The sequence below is a fragment of the Nipponia nippon genome, unplaced genomic scaffold (genome assembly GCF_047370975.1).
Source record: "Nipponia nippon isolate SJK-2023a ecotype South Korea unplaced genomic scaffold, ASM4737097v1 scaffold_11, whole genome shotgun sequence".
Taxonomy (NCBI): Eukaryota; Metazoa; Chordata; class Aves; order Pelecaniformes; family Threskiornithidae; genus Nipponia; species Nipponia nippon.
In genome coordinates this window covers 27,753,663-27,776,528 of record NW_028262302.1, presented here as the reverse complement: position 1 = coordinate 27,776,528, position 22,866 = coordinate 27,753,663, and the positions used below count along the sequence as shown (strand labels likewise).

General features: G+C 45.7%; 1 protein-coding gene across 1 annotated transcript; it reads right to left on the bottom strand.

The window, feature by feature from the left end:
• Positions 1-255: 255 nt before the first annotated feature.
• GCH1 (GTP cyclohydrolase 1) lies at positions 256-22,790 on the bottom strand. Its single transcript, XM_087746841.1, has 6 exons — positions 22,412-22,790; positions 10,049-10,158; positions 7,723-7,778; positions 4,633-4,664; positions 3,214-3,298; positions 256-2,641 (listed from the first exon to the last, which is right to left on the bottom strand). Exons 1-6 carry the CDS (start codon positions 22,719-22,721, stop codon positions 2,515-2,517), a joined length of 720 nt encoding a protein of 239 aa, XP_087602967.1. The 5' UTR covers positions 22,722-22,790; the 3' UTR covers positions 256-2,514.
• Positions 22,791-22,866: the final 76 nt, after the last annotated feature.

Below are 22,866 nucleotides of genomic sequence, written 5' to 3'. Positions count from 1 at the left end.
CGCTGCTTCCCACCTTCCCTGCCCCGATGTATTTGCCGTCGAGTTCTCTGGCACCAAGGACCCGTAAGAAGGTGGTGACGCCCAATCTGAGGGGTTTTTTGCTCCCCAATCAACAAATGGGGACACAGCTGGGGCCAACAGCAAGCACTGTCCCAGAAGAGCAACCCGACATCTCATGGCAGGCTTGGAGCAGCTGCTAGTGCCAAAACAACCCCCAGCCATCGCCTCCAAGTCACCAAGGATGCTACCACTCCGAAGGGTAATACTGTGCTTTAATGTTTTAGAGACAACGGACTTCTACGTGGTACAACGGCAGGCTGTACATACCATACATATATACACACTGGTCGTAGTTAAAGCTTGTGTGTTTGAACAATACTAATGGTCAAAAAAACCCGCACCAAGTCTTACAACAACAAAAATGTGAACAAAATCCAAGGCCACACGTTGAGAGAGGTATGTTTTAAGGACTACAGCTGACAGGGAAATAAAAAACAGTGGTGGTGCAACGTGAACTTTATCCTGATCAGAGATAAATGGTTAAAATGCAACTTTTCATTACCTCAGGAGCAAGTCAGTGTTTTACAGAGACTTCGTTCCCAAACTAAAGCAAGCAAAGAGAAACAAATGTACTAGAGCGTGCCCCTTTGGTCCTCAAATTCTCCTTCCAGGTGTTGAGCTAAAAAGAGAAAGAGTTTTACTCTGAACTTCAGGCAAGAAAGATTTAAGGCTTTTCAGCTGGATATATACACTGAACTGAGAAGTGGCAATATCTGCTCTCAACCCTTTAAGGAAAACAAATGCCATAGAGTTAGTGTATTTTACAAATGTGCAACACATACCTTGTTTACACTAACAGACAAACACTTTCATAGCACCTAACTCTACAGAATCCAGGAGAGAAGATATATAAAAGATTTTTCCAATAATGCCATTTTCCATCAAGGTAAAATTAGTGTAACTAAACGCATGAGGTGGTTGTTCTGGAAAGTTCTTTAGGCCCAATGGAAACTTGACCGGACATGATTTTCATTTCGTTTCCAACACGGGTTGAAGCAAGAGACAGGAATGTTGGTAAGATGGAGCTTGCCAGACCAGGAACTGCCTTTTAGGTTAGCGTACCGAACATCTTGGATTCATCTTCGGCAAAGCAGATACGACTATGGGAACCTGCATCGTGGGCATCTGACACCCTGGCTGACATTTTCTTTTCGAAGTTTTGCCTCCCGTGCTTAGTTTGAGAAGGGTGGTTTTCATTTGCGCCTCATGTTTTCCCAATTAAGAGTTACAAAACACCCATTAAAACTGTAACAAAGCATAAGAAGTTCAGCCAAGTCCAGCTGACTGAAACTTTCTGCACCAATCCTGCCACATACAGATGTTGCCACATACACAGAAAAATGTGGTTTAATTCATTTTGATGGCCCTGGAAATGCTTTTCTCAATTGCTCTTACAAAATAAGCTGTCATTTCAGGTTACTTTGCCCTGAAATGACCTGCCGTCAGGCAGGAGAGGTACGATGTGCTGTGTTCAGGATTTCAGTGCTCACCTTTGGTCCAACACTCATGAGATGCAAATCTTGAAATACGTGAAGAGAAATCTTCATTTTCAAATTATCAGACTAGATTTAGCTTCTCAGTCTAACCCATGGAAACCCAAGAAGGAATGCTCAAGATATAAATATCATTAAAAACCTCTTTGGATATCTTAGCACTTTGCAAACAGACTCTGGGGGTTTTTTCCTCCCCTCTGTTAAAGTTTGCTTAAAAATAGTAAGAAACTAACAGTTAAAGTGGTCAGACATTCTGAGGCACAGAGAAAAAGGTGCATAAAACCCTTTATATTGAGACAAGACTGTGCCCCAAGTAATTTAGAAGTTAATTCCCTGCATGTTAAGAGGCTAGGAAAAATGCGTTTTAAATTTCTCAAACAAAAATAAACCCACACACAAAAAAAGGAGGGTTAATACTAGCAAGAATATAAAACACCACCAGAGGTAACATCTCAAAGAGGTATAACAAACATATCCAGATATTGAAACAGCCACGGCAGGACTTGTAATAAAATAGTCAGAGACAACTCAGGACCATCCTTTTCAGCAGAGGTACAGTATTTGCGGCATAAGTGGTCCTACAAGGGTCCACAGACTTTCAATCGGTTCCTGTGCTGCTCCATATTTATTCTAATAAACATAACTATTTCATAAATATCCATTTCACTCCCAACCCCCACTTTTCTCCTAACAGCAGTATATTCTGCATTGTGGATGGAAAAACATTTCCAAAACCCCATTCGTAGCTTGTTATTCTGCGACATCAACATCATTGGAAATCCAGGAGGAGCCTACCTCATCGTTACATTTTTCATTTGCCATCAGAAGTCTTTTACTGCACGAAGACTACGACAACAATTCACAACAATTTAGTTTAAAAGTGAGATGTAGGAACAAGTAAGAACAGACAGTGACACTGGACAGAACAATCTCCAGAGTGTATTTAGGGAATAACACAGTTTCAGCTCCTGATGAGTGTCAAGAATTCTTCACGGGTCTTTGGATCTTCCCGGAATACCCCCAACATTGTGCTGGTTACTGTTTTACTGTTCATTTTCTGTACCCCACGCATTACCATACACATATGCCTAGAAGAAATGAGAGGGGGGGGATCAATAAATCAGGCATACTCAAAAGAAAGAAGTAATCCCCCAGAGAGATGTTTCTTACACAGTCACATTAAATTCTGGGGAAGTGACAAAACCTCCATATCCAGAGTGGACATCTGTCAGCAGTACCTCAGCTGTCCTCTATGGAAAAGGGTCAAATTCCCAGCCCGCTGCCTTCTTTCCTCTGATCCGAGGAAAATCCCACATTCCCAAGGTGCATTCTGATCACGGGGACATGCCTGTCGCTAGTCCCAAGCTTTGCTCTACTTGAGGAAGCAGAAGGTGCATGGAGAGCACAGTCCCAGTGCAACTGGGACAGCAGACGACACTGCCGGTTGCCCATCTCTGCAGCGAGTAAGGTAGGCTCCCACTTTAAACGGCTCCAACCCACCAGGGCACTTCGCTGAACAGGCAAGGATCACTCCTGCCTGCACTCTGCCTCATAAACAAGCATGGCACAGCCAAAGAGGCAACGCACCCCAGCTCTGCAGCACGCAGCTGGAACCACACGCAGCCCTCGCGCTACCACGGCACAGCTCAGAGTAACTTACGTAGCTTCAATAACCACTCCGACTCCAGCAGGCTGTAAGGCTTCTGTGATGGCTATTGCAATTTGTTTGGTAAGGCGTTCCTGGACTGAAAGAAGAAGAGGGAGTTCAGACGGGGGGTTCAGTCTGACTAGCACCAATGCACCGCCACTATCTGGACAGCAATGCATGCATGCATCCTCGTTCCCAAGTGTGCCTGTTCCCTACCACCACACACACAAGTATGCTCCTCCTAAAGAAACTGTATTAGTGCCAAGTCCTATCTTATGGTTTGTATCCTGGAACAGACCTTTTATTTGCTTGTTTATATTGGAAGTCATTTGGCATTACACCTTTGCAGGAACTGCATTACCATGATTTGTTATAACAGCTCTTACATTTCCTATCACGCAGTTAAGATTTTCTTGCTTTTCTGTTTTCTTTCAGTTTTTATATGTTTGTTCACTGGCTTTATTGCTGCACTATTCATTCCCTACACACAATTTCTCTGTTTAAGGAAAGGAAATGGAGATAAAAAATGAGCAAATTAAGAGAGTCTATTGTGCTGCAAAGCTTTACTTCCTGCAGCTCCAGCACCCTCTGTTCACCAGTCTGACACCTAATGGGGACGAAGACTTCTGTCGCCAAGAATAGGCCAAATTTAACGGCAGGACAACGAGAGCCCAACCCAGGCCTCAGATCCTGCAGCTTCCTCCACTTCTCAGGAGCAGCAGGCAGGCAGCCCCTAACATGGCAGCTCTCGCTTCATCTCTTCAGACAAGAATTCTTGAAGGCATCACTCGAATTATCTGTAGGACAGCCCAGCAGCATCCAACTAATTTAGTTATTCCTGGCAGCTGTATCTTGTAGCACATTTATCCTCCAAACCAGTTACTGCCTACATCTATTTTCATAGGCAGATTCTACTCCTCATTGGAAACACAAGGGCTAAGATGACAGATGAGAAACACCTCTTCCAGAGCCCAGTGTTTCTCTTCACACCAAAATTTGCACAGCTATAGTCCAATCACCCGTACCCTGAGCTGGCTAGCAAAGGACTGCACACAACAAAAGACCTTATTGCTCTCTACAGCTACCTGAAAGGAGGTTGTAGAAATGTGGGGGTCAGCCTCTTTTCCCTAGTAACAAGTGACAGGACGAGAGGGAACGGCCTCAAGCTGTGCCAGGGCAGGTTTAGGTTGGATATTAGGAAAAACTTCTTCACCCAAAGGGCTGTCAGGCCCTGGCACAAGCTGCCCAGGGCAGGGGCTGAGTCCCCGTCCCTGGGGGTATTTAAAAGCCGGGGAGATGTGGTGCTTGGGGACATGGTTTAGTGATGGACTTGGCAGTGCTGGGTTAACGGTTGGACTCGATGGTCTTAAGGGTCTTTTCCAACCTTGACGATTCTATGATTCTATGAAAAGCAAAAATTCATCTCTTTACCTTGTAGTCTTCTACTGTATATTTCCACGATCCTAAAGAAGAAAGGAAAAAGACAATGTTATACTTATTCCTATCTAACTACTGTCTGATCTTCACAATTCACTTGACACTATCAAACAAGACCACCTTACGGATCCGCGTCCTTCCTGGAAATCTACCCGACATCGTGCTGCTGCTCAGCCCCCGGCTGGCATTGCTCAAGGACTTCCCTTAGCACATCACTGGGTTTAGTGACAGGTTCCCCCTCCTTGCCACCCCAGAGACTATTTCAGGGCCAAACCTGTCCCTTCTCCTTCGAGCTGCTTCTGTTGGCTGTTACTTTTGAATTCCTTGTACCACCACCCACCTGCATCACACAGTTGCACAGGAATCCAGGCCCAAAGGCTCCCTGAAAGCTAATCCGTGTACTGAGGTCAGGCTACCTCCTTTTGCTAAACCAAACGCTGTTTTAAGGACAATTCAGATATTGCGATTCCCAGAAGGCTACTGAAATTAAGCAGATGTTCTGGATTCCTGCATTTGACCACAGATTTAACTAAGAACAATGAGACAGAATTGTTTTTATTTAAAACAGATACTCTCCACTCATATATCACACCATCCTTTGCATTTCAGTGCAGGGATCACCTTACCGCTCCTCTCAGACACGATGTCAAAATTAAGCCGTTTGTGTGGCAATGCAAGTGATACTACCATCATTTATAACCGCCGTACTATAACCTACACATTTAAGAAAAGTCTTAAAACTGCTTTGTAACTCAATGGGTTATTCGTGCCAACCTCAAATGCTTAATTACACGTCAAGTGGCCAAGTAAAGGCGTTGCTATAGAAAGCTTCGATACCCGTCTGGTCAGACTAGACAAAAAACAGACACTGGCTGGCAGCCTGAGGCATTAGTTACAAGAAACATTTCTGACAATGAGACCTGCCTGCTGTTCTGGAGAGAGAATTACATGCAGAAACTCCCCTCCAGAAATGAAATGGTTTTGTTGTAGCTATTCTAAACAAAGCAACATAATATTTAGATTAAATACGTGGATAGGAAACAAGCTGATACTGAGATATTCTTTACACTGGTATTGCATATAAGAAGTCCTATAAGCATGTTTATGTAAAAACAGTTATTTGCATTAGCATTTTCAAGCCTGAGCTTAAAATCCAAAGAAAGTTGTTTGCTTACTGAATACAGGTCATCCACAGCTACAGAAACTCACGACATTAGACTAATCACATTATGAAAGATTAGGCCTACGGTACCAACAGCCTCGCAAATCTTTCTTTGAACACTGGTGGCATTATATAGGGCACGAAAGGGAAGCGCTATTTGGCCCACCAGTTTCTTCATGGTAAGCACTCAAAAGCAAGTGGGGACTGAGAACACTTTGTTATACAAGAATCTAATCTTTTCATTATTGCAGTCTATGGGAGTTTTACCCTACCTTGAAAAAGAGGCAAGATTTAACCTTTGAAGCACAGCACGGGAAGCCTTGCACACACTCACGTGTTTCTATACCGAGAATAAATAGTAGGAAAACTGTACACTTCTAGCACCATGTTGCCACTTGCATTAAAAATCAAAGACAGCTTTGAGCTCCTTTTTACATCTGCAATTCAGAGGTAAATAGAGACCAGAGCAAGCACAAACCAACCGATGCGTATTTCCAACGTGATCCTTAATCCTGCATTCAAGCCCTGCAGAAATGAAACCAAGTGCTAAAAGCAGTCTCTTCACAAAGGATGTTCGTCTTCAGAAATCTAACTCAAAAAAAAAACCCCTCACCACTCAAAAAGATGCAGCCACACCAGTGCCAGCCAACACACAACGCAAGCCCTCAACTGCCACGCAGACATCCAGAAGCATAAGCAGCTACGGAAGGCAAAGTCTTTCGCCCAGCAACTGCAGTGCTGTCGGCTCAGAACCTCAGCCTACAGTTTCAGTGCTGAGGAACAGCCACAGAAAACACGTAGGGAAAAAATTTAAAGGTTGAACTGCCTGCTTCAGCCTTTTAATCAGAGCAAAGTCCACTCCTATAAGCACTGCTAGAAGACGTGAAGATGGCCTCCCTGTAATACGAGTTACGTTAGCAAAGATGTGACCTTCAAGGACCTCCAAGGGCCCTTCCACTTCCAAACCAAATTCACTGTTGGGCAAGCAGAGCACAGAACAGAGCTGACTGACTTTAAATCATTTTAGTGTTGTATCCTACACATTTCTTACCCGCTAAGAAAACCCAGCGGGCATGCAGATTTACAAGGCTAATTCTCATTAGCATTATTGGAGCTACGGCAAGATTAAGAGACATTATCAGGGAAAGTATAAGCAAAACCTATGTGGTCTTTCTGAACTACAGTCAATTTTTCAGATTCGTTTCTCAAAAGAGACCTTTCCGCTCTGGTCCTCAGTAATCTGCTTACTGAAGGGATCTACCATTCCCTTCCTCACCAGAACTTATCACTTGATAACAAGACTCAGGGCAACAAGTGATCCAAGGGCCCTTGCTGAGGAAAAAGCTATTTTACATAACAAATGGATTTCTCAAGTACATAACTGCCTTGTTTCTTAGGCTGAACCTTATCTATAAAAATCTACCCCACAGCGCTCTCACCAGGTCTCAAGTGAAAGAAAGAAATGCCAAATTTATCCAAAGAGTCAGCTAACAGATGAAAGCTTGCAATTCAATTTCTATCCATAGAACATGTTCAATTAGTTTGGAAGTTTGGGGGTTTTGTTCGTATTGGTCAATACAGACACAAGTAGTAAACAGCTAGAGATCTCCACTGGTTCTTGTGGCCTGCTTTGAACGTGACCAAATTCTCTGTTGTTCCTGCTTCTGTGCTCCCTGCAGACACCAATGCTTTGGATGAACGTACAAAAGCGCTACGGCTCCACTACAGTCAACTGATGTGAATTAACACAGAGCTAAGACTTATCTGTCCTCTCCACAAGAACATAATGCCGAGGATTGGTCTGAATCCAAATCCAGGACACAGAGTGGGCTGAGCTTTAGAGGAGGACCAGATTAGAAAGATTAGCACAGCTTGGAATCCTTTTTACAAATTAGCATCACTTTCATTACATTAACACTTACCTAGCAAGCTTGCTGAGGCCAAGTACTTGTTTGTTAGGAAGATAGCCAATATGTACCTAGACAGAGGAGAACAAACCATTAACAGAATCAAAACCACACTTCCAAATGCACACGAAACTCATGCATAGAGAATGAAATGTGCATGTGCCCCAGAACTAACTCTGGAACAGTCCAGAAGTCCTAGCACGTGGGAGGAACATGCCACCATGCAAGCCTGAAAAACTGTGGAGCTAACAGAGACTGTAAATGCCTGGCGAGGTCAGTGTCCTGGTGAAGAACAGGTGAGTTTTCTGAGGGGGAGAAAAATCACAGCTCTTCAAGAGTCAAGGCTCATGTTCCAAGTCTCAGGAATGCTACAGAGTTCTGCTACACTTGGGTACAAAAAGCAGTCTATTACTCAGCACAGCGCTGTTCATGTAAAATAAACATGCTTTTCTTTCAAGACCTAAAATGGATTTAGGGAGCGGGAAGGAGAGGGACTGCACTTCACTTCCAGAGAAAAGTTCTGATGGCAAGAAATACTTAGCCACCAAAATCAGGCTGCACTTACTGATTTTTTTTTATTATTATTTTTTTCCTGCTTTGGTAATACCATAGATCACTGTATGATTAAGTCAATTTCCATCCTGCTCAAATATGGCTTTGCTGCACATTCATACTGAACACTTAGTTGCACTAAGCTGGAATAAGTTCTTGGGAAGTGCTCAGATACGAAGGCAGGGGGAAAGCCATTTAGCTTCTTGTTTTCAGAAAGCAACATAGGCTACTGAATTCAAGTGGGTTTACAGTTATAACCGATTATAAGCCAGCATTTGTGTCACTGTACCAGAGACTTGAAAAATTCGCCAAGATACAGTAGGGGAGTGTCAGTGTAGGATTCTGTCTTAGCGCTTTGCCTAGAGGCCCCATCTCAGAATCCTGTATTGCTGTACCTGCAATTAGAGGTACCACAGTGCACCTCATTACCTGGCTAACTTGCTCATTCCTATCACTTCTGTTGGGTAATCAACCCACTGACACCTGAAAAGACATGAAACATTTCAGATAAAGTAAGAGACATAACCTAGAAGTAAGAGTCGAATCTTGTTCCCCACAGAGTATTTTTGTGAATGTCTTCATTTCATTTAAGATAGAACTGCAAATACAAGACCTACCGGTCAGTATTTGCAGCCTGTTTGATGTACCCAACAGGAGAACGCTTAGTCTGAGAATATTTAGAGGCATACCAAGTCATTTAGCAGACCATTATACGAGCAGGACCAATTCGGTGTTTGCGAGAAGATTTCTCCAAACCACACAGGCTAAACAGCTAGATGTAAAAAGAACGCATATATTGCCACAGGAGTAACGAAGAGAATATACACAGTACGTGTAACCAAGAATAACAGGCAAAATAGAAAGCTTGCACAGAAAAAGAAGTTACCTTGTTTTCCAGTATAAAACACTAGCAGTATGAAAAGAAAGCAGACGAAATGGAGTTGACTCAACTAAATAAACAGCTGGTTTCTGTTCAGGTATGTTATTTTTGGGAGCCAGTTTACTTGGGACGTATATGGTACTGATCGAATTTTATAGACTACAAAAGCACTTGCTACTCTCTGGCCTGTGAGTACTTTATGGTAGCACAGATGGGTCAGAATAAGCTCCATCCTTCTGTGCTGATATGGGAGGGAAGGGGCTGAGATGTGCAGAACGGACTATCCGCTCTGAACCCATCACATTTACAGCGGTTAACTTGAGAATTTTTATTTTATTTTTAAAGTTGTCGGCATCACAATTTCAACACCAACTGAAACGCCAGCCCCTTTCATGGGAGTCCCAACCTAAGCAGCCTCCTGCTAGTCAATTTTGACCATCCCCTCCCCGACTGGGCTTGCTTATTAAAGACCAGGGCTGCTAATCAGAAGTTTGTTCCGCTCATGGGGGGTTCCCGAGATGAATGTGCATTCGATAGCTCTGAGCCAGAAGCTAAATCCGTGACAGAGCCAGCGTGCAGGGTGAGCCGGTTTAATATCAAGATGTCTGCCCTGAAGGCTTGCGGCTGCTTCACAAAGAAGAGCTTTGATATGAAATGTCAGAAACCATTAGACTACTTAGACTAGGAAAGGTTGAACATTATATTTTAGGAGCTTAAATCCAAATAAAAAAACCTCACATTAAGGAGGTCTTCCTTATTTGTATTCTGAAGGTTAACTTCTAGAATCATAGCCGTAAGCAGTAAATACTCATAGCTTTAAAAGCTTTGTAGTTACAGCTACAAGTCTTTTACATGTACTTTAGGTCTTTTATCATGTATTCCCACATTTGTTTTGTGAGGAAGAGTTACCTTTCCAACAAATGGAACGAGGTGATGCTCACACAATGAGAACATGTCTATGTCCTTCACAATTACCATCTCATCATGATCTTCATCAAAGATGGCGTCATTCAGAACATCTGAAATTAAACATTTGCATTAAAAAAAAATAAATGCACAAGCATGGAAGGTTCTTCCAGCCAGGATCTGAGAAAGCTTGTAGCAAGAGCATAGCGCTCTCAGAACTACAGATTTTAGGGTGAAGATATGGAAGGCAATTACGGAGCAACATCACAAGTACGCTTCGTATTGCATACAATCATACAATTGCCGCAGTGCTACGTCAGACTACCTACATGCTACGCCAGAAGTCAGCCTATAGCGTTTTATTTAAGTAATAGTTTGAACCCAGGTTAGAGTCTAGTCTTTGCAGAATTACTGACGTCCTAAGAGCAATTAAGACTACAGCTGATAAAGCCAGTGCTGAGGAGGAAAGCACATCTCAAAGTGGGCGGCCATTAGTGCTTCCACATACCACAAGCAAAGCTGAGCCTCAGGTTTGAGAAAAGCTAAGCCATCACAGCGGTTTCTTCAAACACTTCAACACCAGCATCACTATTTTCAACGAGGCTTCGTACACACATAAGATACTCTTATTTCATCCTGAAGCACACCAGCCAGCAGTTGTTCAGGCATACACAAGAGCTGAAGAGACAGATCCGCATTCACAGATTGGGGGAGAGATTTGCTGTCCTGACCTGACAGCAGGCATGCATATGCATACTCCAGCCTAATTCTGCACCTGAGTTAACAGAGAATTGAGGTGGAGAAACTACAAAGATAGAAGGAAGAAGAGACAGCTCAGTAAGAAAAGGAACATACAACGTGACACTTTGCTAGTCTCAGAGCTCAGCAAAACAGATCCCCCGTTGATTTTCCAGGTTTAGCAGTCCCCTGACAAGTCCCCGAGCAATCCTGATACAGGCTACAGCAGATCACTGTCTCCACAAAGACTGCTGGACCATGCCTGGAGAGGCTGAAAGTAGAACAGCCTTTTGAAGGGCGAGAGAGAAGAGCTGTATAGAAGAGAGAGACTAGAGAGAGAATAGCAAGAAAGAGCTAGCTGTACAGAAGGGATGATAATCAGAACAAGAAACTGCAAACAAGTTCGCTTGAAGCCACAGCGACTACGTGGAGTTAGTTCCAGGAACCAGAGTCACACACACCACGGCCAGAAGGGAAACCGGGGTGCTCGGGGACTGCCCTGCTTCCTCCACACCGGAGCTTAGCACCCGCAGTGCTACACAAACCTAATAGTTCTGTCTGCTCTACTTGCCTGTATGCCTTCCCCTGACACGCACGTACACCTAATGGCCACCATCTGTTGTCGATAACGTATCATCGTCATGGAGCGTTTTAATTTCCTGCTTGCTATCAGCACTGCACAGGTAACCCTGGAAACTGCGCGCAAGATGTTCTGCCTGCGACGCACGTTCCTTCCCGAGAAGGGCTGGCAACCTGCAAGGCAGCGAGGCTGAACCCCAGAAGGCTTCTGATCGGGTCAGAGAGCAGGAGTAGGGGGCACGAAAGAGGCCACAAAACAACTCTGTAAAAGTACATAGTTTTGTTCTTCAAATTTCAGAGTCTAGTTTACTCCAAACCCTGCTGGAGAGGATTTTGGGGAGCACCATGCAGTTGTATAACTATGAATTCAGCCAGGAATAGCCAGAATCCAAAACAAAGCAGGCTCGGAGGAGAAGGAAGGGGAGACAGAGCCTGGGTTCTCAGCTCCCTCCTGCAGCACTCCGCAGACGTGCCATTTCCACAGCAGAAAGGCAAACAGTGGTTTCACGAAACCTGCTACTATGCCCAGCATTATTAAAACAAAATCCAAACAGATCCACGAAGCATCTCCAGAGCGACTGCTGCTGTTATTAGACCACCAGCTTGGCTCATACCAGCCTTGCCAGGAGCATATCAGAGCCTGATGTTAGATAGGGATTTAAGTCAGCACGCTCGCAAAGCAGACTGTTCAGAACAATCAAAAATGGCCACGTTCTCATTAAGAGTCATGGTTTTGTGTGACACAGCGTAAGGCCAAAGCTACAACAGAAGGTACTTCAGCTGTGAAGTCTCATATACATGTATATACAGAGTTATTCATGTACAAAATACATCTTAATAGACCCTTACAAGCTTTATCTAAGGAACCTAACTCTGTTACTGGAATCCTGAAGGGCCACGTTGTATCATGGAGACAGCTGATAGCCCTATTTTAAAGCTGGGGGAAAAAGAAGGTGAAGTGACCTGTGACGTACCACGCAGGCAACCTCAGGAACCAAATGCATCCTTCTCATGGCTAAAGCCATCAAACAGGAACACAAAGGTCATCCATCCTTCTTGCACATCCCCTTTTAGGCTACTGCCCACAGTCACAGCAGGTTGGGCAAGGCCCCCTCACAGCCAAGGGAGTTTTAGAGGTGTGTAAGCAAACAGATCCACGCATGAAGAATATAACCAGAGCTGTGGGATGCTTCTCATTCGTACAGGTCTTGCCGATTTTGCACCTTAGACTTATTTAATATTAGCAGCAAGTTGCAGCCAGATTACAGATGATACCTGCTCAGCTGCATAACATCTGCAGTTGTGCCGGCAGCAGGGTGTGCTGCTTCTAAGTCAGCACCAGTTATTCCTTGAGAAGGAGGGCCAGAGCCCATGAAGAAAAAAGAAACAAGTTTAGCACTAGCCCCTCCCGTAACCCCTTCACAACTGCCAGGTGACACAGGGACACAAGGTAAAACAAAACGTGAGACTGACGGCCACTACCCGAGCAAATGGCCACGGGGTTCAGAGAGAGCCCCGGTCACCCCTGTCCTGCTCCTGTCCCTCCTGCTCACACTTCACAAGCCTGTTCTCCCGAAAATAAGCATAGCTTGAAGCCTGCCTATCCCTATATACCTCCCCCTTTGAAATCCAAGCTTCGCGTTGGCAAAAGAAGAGTTAGGTAAAAGTGGCTGCGACAAGATGCTGTGCTATGTCCCACTGCAGCACTTGTTTTCAGTAATTACATGGGAGAGACTTGTTTGGCACAGACTCAAACACTTTGTGCAGGGAGGCAATACCATTTTATCTAACTTTGTCTGCCTTTTATTTTTTTTTTTTTTTTAATCATTCCATTTGCAACATCCTCAAACAGGGCCCCAACAAGCTCAGCCTGCAGCACGTGTTCTGGAGAACTTAAGGGAGCTGAAAGGACAGAAGGGGAAACAGGGCCTCAGATTAACCAGGGCAGAAGCAAAGCTGGGGACAAATTCCTGCTTTTTTTCCCCCCATTCTTTCATTCTACCTACTAGGGCACACGGCCTGCTTCACTAGCTTGATTTCGGTTTCCTCATTTGGAGGCCCCAAAACATTGACTCTTGCCACTCAGGGCAAGGTTTAAAAGTGGCGTCGTCCCTCCCCAAGCCTGTCCCAGTTCACAGAGAGCAACGTGGCTGCTACACGGGCTGCATCTCTCAGCTCTGCAATACCCACCTGCCCTTCCAGTGCAACTGCGTCTTTTCCACCCTTTCTTCCTGCAGCACCAGCATCTTCAAAGCAAAAGCGTAGAAGTCAACAGGGCTTTTAGAGAGGAGGAGGGCTAGAAGTAAACATTGCCAGCGTGGTTTCCTGACAAAGCAAGGCACCTGCAGTTCAGATGGGCTCCTCCTCAACAGGATATTCTTCCTTAATACAAAAAGGAAATTCTTCCTCTCAAATGAAGCAACACTTTTATTCCATCCAACTACCACCTACGTAATCACGCACATCAGCAGGACGGGACTAGCGTCTCCTCTGCTAGGAAGAAGATGGGCAGTTCCTCCATCGTCCCTTGGCCTCCCAGTCATACCTCCCCTCGCTCAGCTTTCATCAGCCACAGCTGTGCTCAAGAGCTGCCCCCAGGCCCTGTCTATAAGCCAAAGGAGGCTGCAAATAACACCATTTTCATTCTCCACCACCCCAGAAAAGCTAAGGGAATTTACTGCTTAAGTCCTTAAGCCCAGGCACATCATGTTAATGCAAAGCTAAGATTCCAATTAAAATATATGGCTAGGAGGAGGGGAACAAGAACAAACATTATATGTACAGTCGGGGCACTCTCTAGATTATTCCAGCTGATTCAATTCAGCCCAGAGTTCAAGTCCTGTTGTAGAAACTTCAGTGGGCTGTTAAAACTGAACAGACACCTCTGCTGCGAGTTAACTCCTGAAACAGAGCAGAATTAAATTTCCCCTTTATCTTCAAAAAGAGTTGATAAAAGCAAAAAAAAATCAGAATTGGATGAAGACAGAACGAGAAAAACCTTTCAGGATTTTGCGTCAGAGCTAAGCAAGAAGACCTGTTGCTATAGAAACTATTTGCATGGCTTTAATGTGACACAGGAAAGCAAAAGCACCTCTGGCAACCAAAGAAGCGAGAGCCCACCCGGCAGCTGGCTCAGCAGGCGAAGGGAATGAAGGATGGCAGCACTCCGCAGAGCAGCACTGCGTCGGCTTCACAGCACTTCAGATGTCCCATTTTTACTCCGCCTGGGAGACAGAAGACTGAAGTGATGTCGGTTGTTCTCACTATGAGTTAAAGGACTTCCCCGTGGTGTTAAGTTGCCCCACTGCTCCACTTTAGAGGAGTCAGACTGAGGATTGCTCAGTGTCAAGAGGATGAAGGCAGCCTCAGAGATCCCCCCGATACTTGAGCTCATCCATCCTGGCAGAGACATACGGCACAAGGTTCTCCTGATACCCATTACACAGCTCCAGATTGCCTCGCCAACAGCCCCTCTGCTCTCCATGGTGACCCGTAAGTCGCAGCAGGCAGCTGAGGCTACCATAGGAATGGGTTCAGGCCAAGGGATGCAGACGTCCCATGAGGGCAAGTCACGCCATACCAGTGCCCATTAGCTTGAACAAACTAAAGGACAGGCTGAGGTCAGGTACCTCCTGCTCTCCCTGGAACACAGACCGAGTTACACCAAAACCGATGGCAGGGGACCTTGCATGAACTAAGAACAGGTTGTCGTTTGGGGGGATACTCCAGAACGGCAGCGCCATGAGCCAGACACCAAAATCCATTAAGGTACATTGGCAGATCCTTTCGACTGCCTTTCTCAGGAAGAAGTTCCTCTTCTCTTCATCGGCACTGGTGAGGCCACACCTCGAGTACTGTGTTCAGTGTTGGGCCCCGCACCCCAAGAAGGACATGGAGGTGCTGGAGTGTGGCCAGAGAGTAGCAACGAAGTTGGTGAAGGGTCTGGAGCACAAGTCTTATGAGGAGCGGCTGAGGGAGCTGGGGTTGTTTAGTCTGGAAAAGAGGAGGCTGAGGGGAGACCTTATTGCTCTCTACAACTACCTGAAAGGAGGTTGTAGCAAGGTGGGGTCGGTCTCTTCTCCCAAGTAACAAGTGATAGGACGAGAGGAAACGGCCTCAAGCTGCGCCAGGGCAGGTTTAGGTTGGATATTAGGAAAAACTTCTTCACCTAAAGGGCTGTCAGGCCCTGGCACAGGCTGCCCAGGGAAGTGGTTGAGTCCCCATCCCTGGAGGTATTTAAAAGCCAGGGAGATGTGGTGCTTAGGGCCATGGGTTAGTGGTGGGCTTGGCAGTGCTGGGTTAACGGTTGGACTCGATGACCTTAAGGGTCTTTTCCAACCTTAACGATTCTGTGATTCACCTGAAGACAGATGTAAGTGACAGAGCAGGAGCTGAGTGTGTGGTAGGGAAACCAACTGACTGCATGGTCAGAATTAAATCTGGGAGGAAATTGCTATAAAAACCTTTCAGTTGCTGCTGGGTAAGCAGTAAGATGTAGAGTCAAAACTGAAATTTTTTATTTATTCATGTGATAACACTACAGGATAACTGTAGTTAGAGAAGATATTCCAGATAAGAAGCAACAAAACTATTGCAACCTTTCAGCATTAAAAAGGTACGAGGAATCTATTATGCATACAGAGAAGAGGATCAGGCTAAAAAAGAAAAAAACCCACACTCATTCATATAAAGAGAGTTTGTACTGCTGCAGAAAGTTAACAACTTCAGGTTGCTAAGAAAGGGGGGGCCTGGGTATGCCATTCACTTCAAGAAGTCTTGAAGAGCTCCAGAAAGAGACACAGCCTAAGATGCCACATTACTATTTAAATAGGCAATAGAGTTCAAAAGCTGCAGAGAAAATTAAATGAGCATTATGTGGCCTCCTTGCCATAACAGACCTTCCCAACAGGAACCAAGAGAAACCTCAGACACAAAAGAATTTACAAGTTTATGACTAATATTTCAGATTTCATCACTGCCACAAAGGACTAGAAACAGACATTCAGCTTCAGACAGGAACATTTGCTTCAGAAGCAAATCTTAATTCCTCAGTTAGCAGAACAGAGATGAACCAGATGTGTAATTTAAGGCACATTTCATAAAAGCAAAGACGGAGGAAAAGCATTATTGTTATTCAACTAATTCTGGCCGTCATTTGTACGGATTCGTTTATTTTCCTATAAGACACTTCCATGTTGCAGTGAGAGACTCAAGTCTATTCGTAAGAGATCAGTTATTGCAGACTCTCAGATGAAGCTAAGATTAGATTCTAGAAGTTGTCTTCTGCCAGGAGGTTTATTAATATGAGGGAAAGCAGGGTTATGGAGATGCTCATTAAAATGTATCAGGATTTTCAATAACCATTTCAATGTCTCATGTCATAGAAGGTGCTGAAATTTCTTTCTGAAACTGAAACAAAGCAAAATCAGAGACGATGAAACAACACTTTGGAAAAGCAACGTGAAGAGATCAGAAGCCTTTAATAGTTAAGATCCAAGAGGTTAAGACATTTAATAAATTCCCGACAAAACGCCAAACAAACTTGGGCGTTACTTGAGCATTAATGGGCAGGGGAGGTCATCCTGGAAAGTCCTGCAGTCCCAGTTGCCAGCAGAAGTCTCACCACATCGAGTACCCGTTTCAGCACGGCAGGCTTCACTCGTGTGGGGGTAGAGGTTGAGAAAAGAAACGCCCAAGGACCTTATTCTGAACAACCCTGTATCTCCCATCCTCCAGTTTACAAGAAACAAGCCATGACCACACCACGATAATGCTGATGTTTAAGTTATTAATAGGTCAGAACTGTTGCATTTATGAGAAGCAAGAGAACTAGCAGCACCTTGTTTCCAGGAAAGGATGAAGTAACTCACCAGCTCTTAGCAAAGGGCAGCGCTGCTGATCAAACAGCCTTGTTTGTTTAAAGCACTGCCTGTCTATTTTTCCGTAGCAACGCTTAGCACCTCTCATCCACAGCAAACTGAGCAGGCTTGGAAAAACGTATGAGCTTACACCGGTGTTGTCATCTGTCAAAACACCAAATCCACGCAGACAAGAAGAAGAGTATTAAGGTTGCTTTTTTTCACCCTTCACCATAGGAAAAGCACATAAACTAATGAGAGAAAAAACAACATACACACAGTTCAGCAGGTGTTAATCTACTATATGAGATCTAACTAGTTGTTGTTTGCTTTACAATAAAAGCTGCACAGTAGAGTCACTTAGCTTTCAGGCAAATAAAGCATACATGCAGCCTGGCAAACCACAGAGGTTCAGAAAGCAAAGTTATCCTCTCCCAGCACTTCTGATTTTCATTTCCCTATTAAACAAGCTGAAAGGACAGCTGAACCTGCCAACATGCTTGAAAGCTAACATACCGACCAGAAAAGTTATTGATGTAACAGCTATCACCGTTACCAGCAAGTACACTGTTTAATGAACACGCTGTTTTGCTTAGAGTGCTTACGGATGACGAAAACAAGTTCACTTCCTACTGCAGATGCAGGCAGCTTGTTTAACCCTGTGCCTGATGTTTCCTACAGGATTACACAATCAGAACCAACTCCTTTATGATTTACCTTTTGAAGTTAGCACCGTTGACACTCACCGTAACTGACACTGTTTCTGTAACTTACAGGTTAGCTCTGCTTAGCAAGGTTGATTCTGAAGTCTTCAGCTTCAGTTACAAGTTACTACTGCCTGCGAGCTTGTACTTCCATTTATTCACTCATTTACTGCATTTGCACACACTCATGCTTCATAGTATTTATATAGAGACTCACAGGCAGCACCTTGGGGTATGACACTAAGCCTTTAGTAAGAGGAGGGACAGATCTCTCAAGGTTTAGTCTTTGAGTGGCAGGCAATTGCCTGAACCAACTCTAAGAAAGCTAAAGGCAACTGGCTATCAACAGTCCTGTTCACCTTTGTTAACCAAGAGGACGGGTTACTATTTTGTAATATAATTTACTCCCAGAAGTACGAAGCCGATAGATCTGACCCTGGAAAAGCAAACATGTTCTTGGATGCTCATGCAGACGCACTGCATGATATTGAGAAGTAAAACTTTTGGTATCTTGTCCGCTCTGCCATCCTTACCAATACATCAAGAGGTTTCTGGTGTAATGGCTGTTGGTCTACACAGACATCCAAGCATGAGCTGCCAGCATTTTTAACCTGGTCCCCAGGTGGATTTTATTTGAAATCACTGGAGGCATTCTTGCTACTCCAATGAGCTTGATGAATAGTACTATGGAAGCGAAATCAATACATTTGAATAGGTTTTGTCAAAGACAGAGGTTGAGGCCTTTAGTAAAGCCAGGATTAATAACAGAAAAGACATAATCTAGAAAGAACAGAAAGAGGCAGATTTAGACATTTAGCAAGTAAACTCTACCAATGGCTCTGAAATACAATACTGACCGGCTGCAGAATGCAGATAGCAAAAATGAATAAGGGGTAAAGCAGGAACACTGTTACTCTGCACTATCGAAAGCAAGCTAGGAAATACACACACGGTGGAAGCTGGAGAGCAGAATCAGCTTCTCTGCTACTCACACAAATCTGAATGGAGAGAAGGGACAGAATTTAGATGTAATCTTCCCTACGACGCTACTAAGTTAAGCTATGGAAAGTGCAAAAATACAAATACAGTCAGGTGTCATGGAAGCAAAGTGACAACACCCAGGAAAGGAGATTAAATGCCCAGCACATTTAACCATGCCCCAAATGTCTTACGTTCTCAGACACGCAGCAACCAAAAAGATCAAGAAAATAGTTTGTTCTTAAGGGCAAATTATCAATCAGGGCTCAAAAAGAAAAACAATATCTATTTGCTGACTCTGTTGAAACCACACATCAGCTCAGCAGCTTCCAAAAGCTTTATGGGTTCCTTAAACCCAACCTCCCCACTCACACCACTCGGTCTTCTCCTCCAACGCCACCACGGAGGACAGATCGCTGCAGGGCAGGTAAGGCCACCATCCCCCACCATACCCAAAAGCTTCCAGCAACCTGACTGCACTCAAAAGTGTTCGGTGACAAGTAAGAGCAAGGCACTACTCAAATCACTAACCTCCGAGAGCAGTGGGCAGCATTCAGAGCAGTTAGGTAGCTTAGTTTTGTGACCAACCACATAACCCCCATGTTCTCGCTTAGAGCGAGTGAGGCTCGAGTCAAGGACATTAAACACCGAAGGCCTCCTGCAGCGTACTTGCAACTTCACGCTCGCCAGCCTTCACTGTATTTCATAATTTGGGACTATATCTATTACATCATGTTTTGTGTTCCTGTATGGAAAATTAAAATGCCATTAAAATTTAATTGCTTTTCTCCTGCCTACCTAAGGCAGACACTCAAGCAGACAAACTCAGAAGGCTGATTTTAAAGCCTGTAGCTGTACTAACATCCACTGCCTTGGTTTCTCTTTGTCACTCTTCTGGCAAGGGTTCTGAGCTCAGCTGGGGCCAGCTGAAGATGGGTGCCTGCTGCAACACACCTTGCTTCGAGCCCTGTGTTTGTACAATCACCACCACAGAGCCTTTACTCGAGAAGCCTTTTATAATAGCTGCAAGCCCCATCTTTTCATATCTGTCTGCTATCTCCTGCCTGTTGGGGAAAAACTTGAACACACATCTCGCATCCCACAAATCATTGCTTTAACCTCTGCCTACCCAGACAGTTCCACATAAGAAACAGAATAAGCTGCAAAATAAGCCTGAGAAAACAAGAGGTCAGGGCTGCCTTGTTGTGGGGTGGGGTTTTTTTTTTTACTTTTACAAGCCAGTTCCCAGTCCAATTCCCAGCCTGGCTAGGCAGGCAGCTGTATTAGTAAAGCCAAGTGAACAGCACAGCAGCAGAGGTGAGTGGCAGGAACTGCAGTCCCACAGCTAGTTGTTCCCCCCCCCAAGACTTTGTAATTGTTGGCTCTAGGTTTCACAACACATTTAAAACTCTCCCAAGTGGAAGTTGCTTCCATATCAACTCTCTCAGCCAACTCCTCGTTCACTAGTCGTTTTGCTAGCTGCTGTGGACTTGTCCTTCAGCTACAGCTCACGCTTCTGTTTGGCTAGTAAGAGTGGGAAGGCTGCAAGCTGGGCATTGTGTAAGAAGAGGTGAGTAGCTAGAAAGTAAAAGGATTCCCCACCTGACACGGGAAGGGATGTTAAGATCACAGCTTCATTTTATTTCCTAGAAAGAAAAGAAAAAAGCAGTCCAAGATTACAGCATTTAGCAGTGACACTTTATACTCTTGGATATAATACAGCTCTCTCCTAGGTATGGATATTCAGGGGAGGGGGCTATCCAGAACTACTCTGCTTAATGAAATGTATGTGAGAGATTGGGAAAGACTATTTGGGTCCCAGAGAATCCACACTGGAGCAGAAAAAAAAAAGCCATTAAATAAAACTTAAGGGAATGTGTGGCTCTGCACACAAAACTGGCAGCAAGATAAGAGAGGCCTTAAGATGGGCAGCAACCTCATCCGGGTTCAGTACAGAAATTCTTGCTCAGAAATTATCAGGAAAAAATCCTTCTGCTAGAGACTGGCAGGATGACTGACAGACCTCCTGTGTTTTCCAGCAGTAGAGAGACACATGCAATCCCCAAATGAGGAAAGTTACTCCCAGTAGACAAAGGATTATTCCGTGAGACCCTATGAAACCTCATCTCAAACACACCATGCAGCAGGACTAAAGGAAGAGAGGAACGAGGACGGCCACTGCAGCCCAGAGCCTATTTCCAGATGTGAACCCGAAAACCTGGTTTGATCTGAAAGGCAAAATGAATGCCAAGGCAGAAATGCTGTTCCTGGGGGAAGCTAGGACACAACGGCAGATGAGTATAAGCCGGCTATGAGTAAGTTATTGCATATAGCTTCCAGCATTCTGATTTCAGAAGCGTCAACAGTCGAGAAGTGAAAAAAAAACTAAACAGGAAAGCCAGCCTTTAAGTTGAAGCACAGTGGACTTACGAAAAGGACTCTGACACGTTAGTGGGCACCTCCCTGATGCCAGCCATCGGCGCGGTCCAGCCTTTTCCTTCAGCTCCAACACCCTGGTGCAGTTCTGGGGCACTCAATACACCCGAGCCGTACCCCGGAGAGCAGAACACGCTCAGCTCCTTTCCGACTGCATTCAAAGATCCTCGCTGACAGCGTCTGCATCCCTTACGCGCTAACAGGAACTTGCCTTTTACTGTAAGAGGGAGTAGAAGGGGAAATTCCCCGGCTTCCCAAGCCCTTTTTTACTGTTTCTAGTCGGTATACTTGTTAGTGGAAGGGGTGAGAAGAGGAAAACTGATGCAACAGCTAAATTTTCGAGTAGGATTTACCCTACACTGGAACCAAGAGACAACTTTGGAGTTGCTGGTGATGAGGAGAACAAATCCCACCCCGTTCCTCTCCTCCTGCCCGCAGGGAGGATAAGACGCTCGCCTGGGGCAGGGATGTGAGCCGGGGGTCCCTATTCACTGCAGGGACCTCCCCGACCTCCTCTTTTCTCCTTAACTTGCTTCCTCAAGTTTCATTCCCGCCTTTGGAAAAACCTCACCTGCTAAAAGCATCAGCTGAACAGGACCTTTTCTGAGGAAATTCAAGCCACCTACACCTGCTAAGGGAAGCAAGCGTTCCTACCCCTGTGACCGCAGCCCAGCTCAGCCGGGGATGGAGGACGGTACAATCAACAAGTTCCTACGCCAGAGCTTGAAAAGTTTACAGCAGAAGAGGGAAAGCAAAAGCACTGGCTCTGTTCCACGAAACCAGAAGTTTACGACCGATTGTGAAGTTTCCCAGTACGGAGTTTAACAAAATAAATCGGGGGAAGGAGAGGGCAGAGAGAGCCCAAGGTACAGGGTGTTTCTGGCACTTATCGATGATGGCTTGCTGACAAGGGGCACCGACGGCAGGGCAGCGGCGAAGCCCGTTTTAAGCACTACAGCAGGAAAGGCCGCACCACGGCCGGTACCGAAGCAGCCGGTACCGAAGCAGCCGGCGCCAGCTCCGCCGCCCGCCCCGGGGCCGCCCGCCCGCCCGCCCGGGGGAGCGCTCCCTACCCGAGATGGTCTCCTGGTAGCCCTTGGTGAAGAACTGCATGGCGGTGGCCGCCCTCCAGGGAGTCTTCAGCAGCCCCTGCCGCTCGGGGTCCTCGCCCAGCGAGCGCAGGATGGTGGTGTAGGCGGCCGCCAGGCTGGGCAGGTTCAGCTCGTTGTCCTCCTCGCTGCGGGGCCGCTCGCCCCGCCAGCCGTCCCCGCTGCCGCTGCCGCCGGGGGGGACGCGCGGCTTCTCGGCGCCCACCGACGGGGAGGCGGAGGGCGGCGGTCTCTCCTGCCGCGCGTAGCCGTTACAGCTCCGCGCCGCCTCCATGGGCCCCGGCCGGGCCCCGCCGGCCGGCCCGCCGCCGTGCGGGCACCGCGCTGACAGGGAGCCCGGCGCCCTCAGCGCTCCCTCCCGCCAACCCCTCGGCCGCCCGCTTTTATACCGCCCGCGCCGCTGCCATTGGCCGCCGCCG